This window comes from Scyliorhinus torazame, chromosome 5 (assembly GCF_047496885.1).
Source record: "Scyliorhinus torazame isolate Kashiwa2021f chromosome 5, sScyTor2.1, whole genome shotgun sequence".
NCBI lineage: Eukaryota > Metazoa > Chordata > Chondrichthyes > Carcharhiniformes > Scyliorhinidae > Scyliorhinus > Scyliorhinus torazame.
The window spans coordinates 176769440-176783545 of NC_092711.1; the positions used below are offsets into that span (position 1 = coordinate 176769440).

Sequence of the window (14106 nt, forward strand, 5' to 3'; positions counted from 1 at the left end):
GCGGGCTCTCCCTCTCCCCTGCCGACTATATCGTCAGCCATCGGCAACGTCGACCGCATTGTGGTGGCCGGATTAGAGAAACATCACCAAAGCTTGGCGGTGGAATTAAAGAAATCGGTCGAGGAGGCCCCGGCTCATAGCTCTGCAAAATGGGAAAATCTGAGTAAAATCCTGGAAACACGTGGTGCCACCGAGAAAAGCTGGGAACAGCCTCTCCGACCATACTGACCAGATCATAACAGCCTCTCCGACCATACAAATCGGATCGTAACAGCCTCTCCGACCATACTGACCGGATCGTACAGCCTCTCCGACCATACTGTTCGGATCGTAACAACCTCTCCGACCATACTGCCTGGATCGTAACAACCTCTCCGACCATACTGACTGGATTGTAACAACCTCTCCGACCATACAAATCGGATCGTAACAGCCTCTCCGACCATACTGACCGGATCGTACAGCCTCTCCGACCATACTGTTCGGATCGTAACAACCTCTCCGACCATACTGCCTGGATCGTAACAACCTCTCCGACCATTCTGATCGGATCGTAACAGCCTCTCCGACCATACTGATCGGATCACATCAATAGAAACCAGCCTGACCTACAAACTTCTAACAGGATTAGACAGGGTAGATTCAGAAAGAATATTCTCGATGGTGGGGGAGTCCAGAACTGGGGGTCATAATTGGAGGAAAATGGGTAGTAAACCTTTTAGGGCTGAGGTGAGAGGAAATTTCTTCACCCAGAGAGTAGTGAATCTTTGCAATTCACTATCACAGAAAATAGTTGAGGCCAAAACGTTGTGTAATTTCCAGAAGGAATTAGACAGCTCTTGGGACTAAAGGGATCAGTGGCGATGGAGGGAAGGCTCAGGTTATTCATAAAATCATAGAATTTATAGTGCAGAAGGAGGCCATTTGGCCCATCGAGTCTGCACCGGCCCTTGGAAAGAGCACCCCACTTAAGCCCACACCTCCAACCTATCCCCGTAACCCCACCTAACCTACCCTCTGTCCTCTCTGGCAGACCCACTATTCTGACGTTCTGCCGTCTGGACCTGTTTTCCTGGTCCTCCACTTTCCCTCTTAGGCTCCCTTGGGCTGTCACCAACCTTCTCACCTCAGTTTCCAGAGCTCCAATCCTGTTGCTCTGATCCGAGGGAGCTTTCTCCAACTCCAGGATTGTTTTCCCCTGGGCCTCCACCTTCCTTCCCAGGCCTTCGATGGTTCGCTGCATTGTGTTTGTCGCCTCCGACATCACCTCCTTCATCATCGTGTGGAACTCCGTCCTGATCGCCTCCTTCATGGCTTTTAGCTCCCTTTTCAGCACCATTCTCCATTAGTCCCCCCCGCCCCCCCGCGTGTGTGTGTGTGTGTGTGTGGGGGGGGGGGGGGGGGAGGAGAGTAGGGTGTTCAGTTCTCCGGCTTCTTAAACCGGAATTCCCGATAAATAGCCTCTGTTGGGTTTGTTTGGGTGGAGAGCCACCTGATGTGCGTTCGCCACCACCAGAAGTCTTGCCCTTATTGAACTTGATGATCAGCCATGATCATAATGAATGGTGGAGCAGGCTCGAAGGGCTGAATGGCCTCCTCCTGCTTCTATTTTCTCTCTATGTTTCTATGTATTCAGCCCACCCAAAGTATGTCTCCCATCAAGAAGGCCAATCTGGAAAAATCCTCCCACACGGGATGTCAACGCAAATTCCACCTGGGCAAATTAATGGGAATCATTGGACTTGACAAACAAGTACCTGGTCTCAAACCCAACCCAACAGCTGCCTGCTTTCAACCTTCCCAGGAAAGAGTGTCCACACTTAACAGGTTCAGAACCAGCCAGGGCCCCTGCTTGACCAACCTCCACAGATGGGGCATTAGTACCAGCCCCCTATGCACACATCATACAAGATGGTCCAATCCACAGACTCAGTGGAGGCCTATTCGCACTACAGCAGGACCGGAAGAAACTGCTTGGCTTGGGGACTTTGCATTTGCTAAATAAAATACTGGACCAAAGCTCCTTGTGATGAAGACAATGCCTTCAGATTGATCATCATCACCTTCAGCCTCAGAATTCACTCTGCCATGTGTCGCTTTGATGACCCTGGTTTTCCAATTTGGGCAGTTCATCTCATAATGATATTTTCAGTCGGACCTGAAACTCCTGTTAATTGTTCCCCAGTCATTCCTGGGGTTCATTCACCTATTAATTCTGTCTTTGGTTGTGATATCTGGATCTGCAAAAGATGCTTTCACCCTCCTTCACAATCTGTCCAAGTCCAACTGTGCGTCATAGACATCCAACAGATCATCTTTCTTGTAAACCTCATCAACAAAACCCTCATGGAAAATCCAAACTTTAATCAGGATCCAACCGACGGGAGCCCAGCTCCCAGGATACTTTGCTTCTGATTTTCCTTTTGTTAGGAAGTGAGGATGCCGAGGCCAGACCTTGTTTCCTCCTTGGTGGGGACGTAACCCCTGTCCACATCTCCACTTCATTCTTCCACTGGTCGTATGGCTCAGACTCCGAGAACAGCAGCGGGTAATCAGACCCTGACAATTTCCACTTGCTTCAGTTATTTCTCACAAAAACTACTGGGATTGTAAGATTCTGTCTGAAATGTTATTTTCCAACCTTCACCATCCGGCAGGCATTCTGTGTTCCCATGTTATAATCCTGAGAGCTTCATGGTGAAGGAAGAAACTGGAGCCAATCTGTACTTGGTATAGATTTATTCACAGAGTTAAACATTACAGGTAGATACCTCCTGACCCCACTCCACTCCATGTCTGTAAGTGTTTCTTGTTACAGAAAGGAGGGGAATTAATTTAAACAGCCCTGATTTCTCCTCTCTCTACTGGTCTGTAAACAGAATGGAGGTTTTGATTCCTGATCTCCCCCTTTATAAGTGGTGGCGTATTTTTCTTCACCTTTCAGTTTGGTGTGGGCTCAAACCTCCATTAATAATCCAGTCTTAGGGTGGACTAAATCTCTATTTGGTGTGGATTTGTTCACAGAGTGAAATGTTCCATTTATACACCACCTGTCACCACCTGATGTCAGTCAGTGTCTCTTTCTGCTCCTTTAAAACAAACATTAACATTGACTGGGCAGTGAAACAAAACAAATTACCAAAGTTATAAAACTTGAAACTAAAATGTTATCTTGTGAGTCAATGATGCAGCCCAACCCCCGCAGTGCCCACCGGGCATGAAGAATGGCTCTTTATATTTGCTCAAGTAACCATCCAATCAATACTGTGGATACTGAAACCCAACAGATACAATTAACACCACAGTCAGAGCATCGAAAATGTCTCTAATCAGTGTGACTGTCCTGGTGTCTCAGCAGCTCGGATGAACAAATAAATCCCACACACAGAACAGGTGAACGGCCTCTCTCCACTGTGAACTCGCTGGTGTATCTGCAGGTGGGATGACTGAGCGAATCCCTTCCCACACGCGGGGCGTAAAAGGCCGCTCCCCAGTGTGAATTCGCTGGTGTGTCTGCAGGTGGTATGACTGAGCGAATCCCTTCCCACACTCAGAGCAGGAGAACAGCTTTTCCCTGGTGTGAATTCGCTGATGTTTCTGTAGAGTGGATGAATCAATGAATCCCTTCACACACCGAGAGCAGGTGTATGGCCTCTCTCCAGTGTGAACTCTCTGGTGTCTCTGAAGAGTGGATGAATCAATGAATCCTTTCCCACACATGGAGCATGTGAAAGGCCTCGCCCCACTGTGAACCCGCTGGTGTGACAGCAGGTTGGATAACTGAGTGAATCCCTTCCCACACGCAGAGCAAGTAAAAGGCCGCTCCCCATTGTGAATTCGCTGATGTGTCTGCAGGTGGGATGACTGAGTGAATCCCTTCCCACACTCAGAGCAGGAGAACGGCTTTTCCCTGGTGTGAATTCGCTGATGTTTCTGTAGAGTGGATGAATCAATGAATCCCTTCACAAACCGAGAGCAGGTGTACAGCCTCTCTCCAGTGTAAACTCTCTGGTGTAACTTCAGGTTGGATGACTTGGTGAATCCTTTCCCACACTCAGAGCAGCTGAACGGCCTCTCCCGGGTGTGAGTTCGCTGGTATAACTGAAGGTTAAATAACCGAGCGAATCCCATCCCACACTCAGGACAGATGAATAGCCTCTCCCCAGTCTGGCTGCATCGATGAATTTCCAGCTCAGATGGGGCTTTGTATCCCTTCTCACAGTCCCCACATTTCCATGGTTTCTCCATTCGGCAGGTGTTTACGTGACTCGCCAGGTTTGGCAATCAGTTGACGGCTTGGCTCACACACACAGAACACGGACGGTCTCTCCCTGCTATGAATGGTGTGATTTTTTTTCAGGCTGTGCAAAGTTATTTCCACAGTCAGTTAACTGGAACACTCACTTCGGTGTGTGTCTCAGGTGCTCTTTCAGTCACACTGATGATTAAAATCTTTTGAAGTAGTCAAAACAAACATTTCCCTCTCAAGACTCAAAAGGCCATTGATATTCAGCCCCCGTGAAACTGAATGTCTTTGGCAGATGCTGACATGATGTCTGGTTTGAGATTTCTGTCTGTAAATCCTCCTCTTTAAACATCCTGTAAAAGGAGTTTCCAAAATTAATTATCAGTACAGGATAGAAATTCAGAAAAGACAATTCTGTTTTTATGAAATATTATTTTCCCTCTTCTTTCCCCCAAAACTGTAATTCTCCATCCCACACACACTCCCTCCATTCCAGCCAGACAAATAAATGTGTCAAGCAGTGGGAGCAAAGGATGTCCCTATCTTTAAGAGAGAGACCTGGGCCAACCTTTCCATGGTCTGCACCCTCCCTGGATTCACTTCCTTTCCCTTCAGTTGCTGCAAGTGAGAAGGTGAGAATGAGAAAATAAATGGAAAGGGGGAGATGAGAAAGTGTTTTACTCACAGATGGAGACAGGATGAAGTTTTAGTCAGTGTACAGCTCAATCTTCATTCACACAAAGGCCACGCTTTGATTGGCTGGCGCACCAGAGTCCTTCCGGTTGGCAACATATTCCCATTGGTAAACATCACAGCAGGAAGTTCAAGAGATGGGTTCTCCTCTGCCCGTGCGCAACGTCCCTTGGACATGAGCAGTCCCAGGCCGGGGGTGGAGTGAGAGACTTCACTCTGGCTGGAATATCGGCCGGCTGCCTGGAAACCTTGTCTCGAGGAGGTGCAGGAAGAGGGGACACAATCGGTGGGGGCGGGGTTCCTGGGTCCGCGTGACCGGCCTTCGCACTGTAGCCCTGAGACGTCAGCGCGCAGCAGATTAATTGCTATTGGACGATTCAGGCACGGCGTCATTGTGACGTCACAAAGACTTCCCAGCGCAAGGTCTCCCATTGGGAATAATATCACTGATCCGGGATTGGACAGCAGCTCATCGCGGCTGTTCTGTAAACCCCGCCCACCCTTACGTCAGCTTGGCCGATGGCATCCCCGGAGGACCGGAAGGTCCTCCAGACAATCAAGTCCGGCCATTGGTTCAATGGTTGGACGGACCTTCTTCCACTGTCTGCCCAGTAAAGTTGCTGCTCCTCTGGCTGTGAGTGAAGATTGAGCTTCACACAGACTGCACCTTCCTCCTGTCCCCAACATCTGTGAGTAAAACACTTTCTTTTCTCCCCCTTTCCATTTCTTTTCGCATTCTCACCTTCAATTGGTCACTTGTTTAAAACCTCAGGCCCAGATGAGATGTACCCCAGGCTGCTGTGGGAGGCAAGGGAGGAGATTGCAGAGACTCTGACAATTTTCAAATCTTCTCTGGTCACACGAGTGGTGCCGGAGGGCTGGTGGACAGATAATGTGATTCCATTATTCAAGGAGTGAAGTAAGTAAAAAAAAAAACAGGACATTACAGACCAGTGAGCGTAACCTCAGTGGTAGGGAAACTTTTGAAAAAATTCTGAGGGCCAGAATTGATCTCCACTTCGAGGAGTAAGGATTAATGAAGGATAGTCAGTATGGTTTTGTCAAGGGGAGATCATGTCTTACAAATTTGACTTGATTTTTTTCAGGAGCTGTCTCGGTGTGTAGCTAATGGTAGTACAGTTCATGTAGACTACAGGGACTTCAGTGAAGCATTTGACAAGGTCTCACATGGGAGACTGGTCAAGAAGACAAGAGCCCATGGGATCCAGAGCAATTGGCAAATTGGACCCAGAATTGACTTACTAATAGAAAGCAGAGGGTGATGGTTGAAGGTTATTTTTGTGACTGGAAGCCCGTGTCCAGTGGTGTTCCACAGGGATCAGTGCTGGGCCCTTTGCTCTTTGTTGTGTACATTAATGATCTGGATGTGAATGGAGGAGGTAAGATCAAGTGTGTTCGCAGATGATACAAAAATTGGTTGTATGATAAGTAGTGAGGAGGAAAGATTAAAGGGTAATGTAGTTGGACTGGTTAGATGGACAGAACAGTGGCAAATGGAATTTAACCCTGAAAAGTGTGAGGCAATGCATTTTGGGAGGATGAAAAGGCAAGGGAATATAAAAGAATGGTAGGACCCTAGGAAGTACATAAGGTCAGAGGGACCTTGATGTGCCTGTCATAGATCCCTGAAGTCAGAAGGGAAGGTAGATAAGGTGGTTAAGAAGGGATATGGGATACTTCTATTCGCTGAGGTATAGAATTAAAAGAGCATGGAGGTTACGATGGAACTGTATAAAACTGTACACTTGTTAAGCCATAGCTGGAGTACTGATTGCCACACTAGAGGAAGGATGTGATTGCACTGGAGAGGATAATAATAATATAATAATCGCCTATTGTCACAAGTAGGCTTCAATGAAGTTACTGTGAAAAGCCCCGGATGCAGAGGAGATTCATAAGACATAGGAGCAGAATTAGGCCACTCGGCTCATCGAGTCTGCTCTGCCATTCAATCATGGCTGATATTGTCTCATCCCCATTCTCCTGCCTTCTCCCCATGACCCCTGATCCCCGTATTAATCAAGAACTGAGTGCAGTTCTGGTTGCCACACTAGACGGAGGATGTGATTGTACTGGAGAGAATGGAGAGGCGATTCCTCAGCATATTGCCTGGGCGTTTCAGCGATGAGTAGAGGCTGGTTAGGAGTTTCCTGGAAGCAGAGGAGGCTGAGGGGATATGTGATATGGGCGGCACTGTTGCTTCACTGTGCCAGGGTCCCAGGTTCGATTCCTCCACCCTCTCTGTGTGGAGTCTGCACCTTTTCCCCGTGTCTGCATGGGTTTCCTCCAGGTGCTCTGGTTTCCTCCCACAAGTCCCAAAAGGCGTGCTGTTAGGTCATTTGGACATTCTGAATTCTCCCTCCGTGTACCCGAACAGGTGCCGGAATGTGGCGACTAGAGGCTTTTCACAGTAACTTTATTGCAGTGTTAATATAAGCGTACTTGTGACAATAAAGATTATTATTGTACAAATTTATGAAGGACATAGCTAGAGTAGATCGGAAGAAAGCTTTCCCCTTAGTTGGCAGGTCAGTAAACAGTGGGCATAAATTTAAGGTAAGGGGCTGGGGATTCAGAACGGATTTGAGGAAAAACATTTTCACCCAGAGGGTGGTGGGAATCTGGAACTTGCTGCCTGAAAGTGTGGCAGAGGCGGGAACCCTCACAACATTGAAGAAGCATTGAGATGAGCCCTTGATAGGCCAAAGCACACACGGCTATGGTCCAAGTGGTGGAAAGTGGGATTGGAATAGAGAGGTCCTTGATGGCTGGCGCAGAAATGATGGGCCAAAGGGCCTCGTGCTCGGCTGTAAACTCTCTGATTCTCTGAGATTTATCTTCATAGAATCCGTACAGTGCAGAAAGAGGCCATTGGGCCCATCGAGTCTGCACCAGCTCTCCAAAAGAGCACCTTACCAAGGCCCAAGCCCCCCCCTAATCCACAGCTAACCTTATTGGACACTAAGGGGCAATTTAGCATGGCTAACCCACCTAATCTGCACACCTTTGGACTGTGGGAGGAAACCGGAGCACCCAGAGGAAATCCACGCAGACACGGGGAGAATGTGCAATCTCCACACAATCACCCAAGGCTGGAATTGAACCCGGCTCCCTCATGCTGTGAGGCAGTAGTGCAAACCACTGTGTCTCACCATGTGTTATATGGTACAGGTTAGATATATTACTGATGGTTCCGATATATTACTGATGGTTCTGAAATAAAGTACATTAATTATTCTTGTCCAGTACTGTAGCTACGTTATATATTTCCAGTCAGATTTATAACAGAAGAGGAGTCCATTGGACATTTTGTGTCGATGTCGACTGTCTGTCGAGCAATTCTGTCAGTGTCGAGTGGGTCCCATTCTGTAACCCTGCAGCACCCATCCAATTTCGGTTAGAAATTATTCATCATCTCTGCTTGACTCCCCTCATGGGCAGCAAGTTCAAGGACATGGTCAGTCACAACCCCCTGTATCTTAACCAATTGGAACAATCCTATACATTAAAACATTTTCAGTCCAGGAATATAGACACATATCTGTCTGGCAGCCTGCATGAAGATTTTCAGGTCCCTGTGTCCAGAACAGGAAGCAGTGAGCAGGGATCTGTCAATCAGCACCTTCAGGAGAATTGGGAGAGTGAATATTAGACACAGCAGAGTGAGAATGGAGGGAGAGTGCGTGGGATGGAGATTTACAGATTTGGGGAATGAGAGAGGAAAGAATGTTCCATAGAGACTAAAATTGTCTGTTCTGAATTTCTATCCTGTACTGACAGGGATGCTTTTTGTAAACTCCTTTTACAGGATATTAGAAGAGGAAGATTTACAGACAGACATCTCAAACCAAACGTTGCATCAACATCTGACAGTCACTCAATTCATTGGGTTCTGAATATCATTGGTCTTTCAATCTAGAACAAACGTTTGTCTGTTCTGTCGGCTTCAAGAGATTTTAAACATCAGTGTGACTGGAAAAGCACCGAGACACACACACCCGAGTGAGTGTTCCAGAGCACTGACTGTGGAAAGAACTTTAACCAGTTACACAGCTTGAACCTAATCACAGTGGGGAGAGACCGCACACGTGTCCTGTGTGTGGACGAGGCCTCAACTGATTGTGCAACCTGGAGAGACACAAGGACACCAGCAACATGGAGAAACGGTGGAAATGTGGGGACTGTGGGAAGGGATTTAGGTTCCCATCTGTGCTTGAAACCCATCAACACAGTCACACTGGGGAGAGGCCATTCACCTGCTCCGTGTGTGGGAAGGGTTTCACTCAGTTATTTCACCTGCAGAGACACAATTTGACTCACAGCAATGAGAGACCCGTTAAATGCTCTGACTGTGGGAGTGGCTTCAAAAGCTCTCAAGAACTGATGTCCCACCAGCGAGTTCACACTGAAGAGAGACCGTTCACCTGCTCCGTTTGTGGAAAGGGATTCGCTCACTTATCTAACCTGCGGAGACACAGTGTCACTCACACCAATGAGAGACCCTTTAAATGCTCTGACTGTGGGGTTGGCTTCAAAAGCTCTCGAGAACTGATCTCTCACCAGCGAGTTCACACTGGGGAGAGGCCGTTCATCTGCTCTCAGTGTGAGAAGGGATTTTCTCAGTTATCCAACCTGCAGAGACATCAGCGAGTTCACACTGGAGAGAGGCCGTTCACCTGCTCTCAGTGTGGGAAGGGATTCACTCATCCATCCCACCTACGGAGCCACCAACGAGTTCACACTGGGGAGAGGCCTTTCATCTGCTCTCAATGTGGGAAGGGATTTTGTGTTTCATCGCACCTGCTGAGACACCAACAGGTTCACAAGTGAACAAGGGGTTGGATTCTGCTGTTAATATTTCTGCTCTTAATTACATCCAGGACTGCATTGTGGTCATTCTGTCAGTTGGTCAATGGGGAGGGTCGGAGGGTTTCTTTCTGCTGGACTGGCCGGTCTCACAACTTTGCCTCCAGTGGGCTGATGCTCTTTGAGCTTTGTTGTGAATACCTGGTTCCAAGTTTCACGAGGACCAGAGTGATAGGGTATTTGGACGTCGGAAGATATTTTGTTCCCATTCCTGATTGGAAACCCCCAAAGCCAATGCCACATTGCCATGAAGATGGGCTATGGTGGTTACATGGTTCTTTTGTTTAATTTATCTGGGTGTTTCTCACAGAAGGAAACTGTCAACGTATGAGGGACAAGTTGTCTGTGGGCACATTGGGAACTTACAATAAAAGGTGTGACAATAGATAGACAATTGCTAGCATTTAAAATATTATTAGATATTTACATCAAATATAAATTCCTTTAGAAACAAAAATCCAACAGGAAACGCGATGGAACCGTGGCAAGCAAAGTTTAAGATTCCCATTAGTTCAAAGGAAGAGGTTCAGAAAGTGGGTAAGAGTGTAGTCAGCCTGAGGATTGGGAACTTGTTTAGATTCAGCAAAGGAGGACCACAAAATTGATAAAGAGAAAATAGAATATGAGAGCAAACTCAGAATAGTCAACATGGAGTTAGGAATAGGAAATCCTGTTTGACGAACCTTTTGGAGTTTTTGAGGATGTTACTAACAGAATTGATGAAGGGGAGTCTGTGGACGTCGTACACTTGGATTTTCAGAAGGTTTTTGACAAACACCCCACAGGAGGTTAGTTAGCAAAATGAAAGCACATGGGATAGGAGGTAATATACAGGTGGTGCAGTGGTTAGCCCTGCTGCCTACGGCGCTGAGGACCCGGGTTCGATCCTGGCCCCAGGTCACTGTCCATGTGGAGTTTGCACATTCTCCCTGTGTCTGCGTGGGTCTCACCCCCTCAACCCAAAGATGTGCTAGGTAGGTGGACTGGCCACGCTAAATTGCTCCTTAATTGTAAAAAATTATTGGGTACTCTAAATTTTAAAAAAATTAAAATTTTAAATGTGGATAATCTGCCATTTCTCTATTCACACTACTATACATTCTACTGATTCTCCCTGTAATGGACTCACGTTTGTCTTCGCTAAATATTTCCTTTTTACGTACCTATAGAAGCTTTTACAGTGCACACAAAACCACTACTGTTTGGTGGTCTATAAACAATTCTTACCAATGTTTGCTGCCCTCTGCTGTTTCTTAGCTCCACCCAAACAGTTTCCACATTTTGTATTCCTGATCTGTGAATCCTCCCTTACGTACTAACATCATCCTTGTTAACGGCGCAGCACCACCTCCTCTCCCTTTTTGGCCACAATGTTAGGAAATGTAACGATCATACCTTCAGTCCCGTCATCCAAGTCATTTATATAAACTTTAAAGGTTGAGGTCCCAGCACTGATCCCTGTGACACTCCACTCGTTACATCTTGCCAACCAGAAAATGACCTATTTATGCCTGTTTTCTGGTAGCTCGCCAATCATTCGCTGTGATTGACAGTTCTGGGGTTAAAGCCTGCAGATTGGGAAAAGAAAGGAACGGAAACCTCTGGAATGAATAATCACTTTGGACTGGTTCTGAGACAATTAAGTTTCGACTTCCGGGGTAGAGTAGAGAATAATGTGGGGTGGAAGTTTAGATTGTGTAAAAGGGAAAAGTTATATTTTATACTTTAATGTGTAGGTTTCCTTCAAAAATAGTGATTAGTTAATGTTGTTTCTATTTTGTTTGTTGCAGCAAAAGTCCTAAAGACGTCTTGTCATGTGATCTTTTAATTTGTTGACTGGGAATTTGATTTTTTTAATATTAATTACTGATCTTCACAGAGATCCGAATCCACAAGTTTTGACTTCCCATTTGAGCCTTTTGGAACCTTTCTGTCTCTCTATTGCTCACATCAGTGACAGGCAAAGGAGCTGAGGACTGAATTTAGCTGGGACCTGCACCCCAGTTGGGAAATTGTCACGGGTATGTCACTAATAAAGGGACAGGAAGGTGCTGGAGGACTGACTGGAAAATGGATCCCCAACCAATCGGGGTTCGACGGTGGAGTAACTAGGCTTGATGGGGACATGACCCCAAGGTTCAGTGCCCCTGTGTCCAATGTGGGGAGTCACGGGAGCAAGGTACAGGAGAGCTGAAGAGAAACATTTGGGTCTGGAACATTGTGAACATGTTTTTATTCTGGTTATTCTTTTACTCTGGTTGTCTTTGATCCTTAAGTCATTTTCTGATTAATTTTTTTAAAACCCATGTTCTGTTTCATTAATAAACTTGTTTCATTAAAAATATTTGGGTTTTTTGGTCTTTTTCTGATTAAATTCATTCACTTTGGGGAAAGTGGGTGAGAGGGGTTGGCAGGCTCTTTAACAGAGAGTGAGCCCCTCAAAGGTAATTAGCAAAGGAGCCAGAGGGGTGGAGGAGACCTTTTCTTTTGACACACAATGTTTAAAAATGAGATTCAGGGATGAACTAATTTATCCAGGCTCTTTGAGGAAGTAACAAGGAATGTCAATAAAGGGAAACCTGGAGATGTGGTTTATCTAGATTTCCAGAAGGTATTTTCCAAGGGGCCACATCAAAGGTTATTACACATAATAGGAGCTCATGATGTAGGGGGTTAACATATCAGCAGGGATAGAGGATTGGTTAGCTCACAGGAAGCAGAGAGTAGGTTTAAATGGGTAATTTCTGGGTTGGTAAGATGTGACAAAGAACAAAGAACAAAGAACAAAGAAATGTACAGCACAGGAACAGGCCCTTCGGCCCTCCAAGCCCGCGCCGACCATACTGCCCGACTAAACTACAATCTTCTACACTTCCTGGGTCCGTATCCTTCTATTCCCATCCTATTCATATATTTGTCAAGATGCCCCTTAAATGTCCCTATCGTCCCTGCTTCCACTACCTCCTCCGGTAGCGAGTTCCAGGCACCCACTACCCTCTGCGTAAAAAACTTGCCTCGTACATCTACTCTAAACCTTGCCCCTCTCACCTTAAACCTATGCCCCCTAGTAATTGACCCCTCTACCCTGGGGAAAAGCCTCTGACTATCCACTCTGTCTATGCCCCTCATAATTTTGTAGACCTCTATCAGGTCGCCCCTCAACCTCCTTCGTTCCAGAGAGAACAAACCGAGTTTATTCAATCGCTCCTCATAGCTTATGCCCTCCATACCAGGCAACATTCTGGTAAATCTCTTCTGCACCCTCTCTAAAGCCTCCACATCCTTCTGGTAGTGTGGCGACCAGAATTGAACACTATACTCCAAGTGTGGCCTAACTAAGGTTCTATACAGCTGCAACATGACTTGCCAATTCTTATACTCAATGCCCCGTCCAATGAAGGCAAGCATGCCGTATGCCTTCTTGACTACCTTCTCCACCTGTGTTGCCCCTTTCAATGACCTGTGGACCTGTACTCCTAGATCTCTTTGACTTTCAATACTCTTGAGGGTTCTACCATTTACTGTATATTCCCTACCTGCATTAGCCCTTCCAAAATGCATTACCTCACATTTGTCCGGATTAAACTCCATCTGCCATCTCTCCGCCCAAGTCTCCAGACAATCTAAATCCTGCTGTATCCTCAGACAGTCCTCATCGCTATCCGCAATTCCACCAACCTTTGTGTCGTCTGCAAACTTACTAATCAGACCAGTTACATTTTCCTCCAAATCATTTATATATACTACAAACAGCAAAGGTCCCAGCACTGATCCCTGTGGAACACCACTGGTCACAGCCCTCCAATTAGAAAAGCATCCCTCCATTGCTACCCTCTGCCTTCTATGGCCTAGCCAGTTCTGAATCCACCTTGCCAGCTCACCCCTGATCCCGTGTGACTTCACCTTTTGTACTAGTCTACCATGAGGGACCTTGTCAAAGGCCTTACTGAAGTCCATGTAGACAACATCCACTGCCCTACCTGCATCAATCATCTTAGTGACCTCCTCGAAAAACTCTATCAAGTTAGTGAGACACGACCTCCCCTTCACAAAACCGTGCTGCCTCTCACTAATACGTCCATTTGCTTCCAAATGGGAGTAGATCCTGTCTCGAAGAATTCTCTCCAGTAATTTCCCTACCACTGAAGTAAGGCTCACCGGCCTGTAGTTCCCGGGATTATCCTTGCTACCCTTCTTAAACAGAGGAACAACATTGGCTATTCTCCAGTCCTCCGGGACATCCCCTGAAGACAGCGAGGATCCAAAGATTTCTGTCAAGG

The 14106-nt window shown here is 46.6% G+C and overlaps 1 protein-coding gene across 1 annotated transcript in view; it reads right to left on the reverse strand.

The window, feature by feature from the left end:
• LOC140422447 (uncharacterized) overlaps window positions 1-14106 on the reverse strand; it is an 87671-nt gene that overhangs the window by 13492 nt on the left and 60073 nt on the right. Inside the window, 1 exon segment of the mRNA XM_072507467.1 lies at window positions 3485-3950. Within this exon segment, the coding sequence (XP_072363568.1) occupies window positions 3485-3950 (466 nt within the window).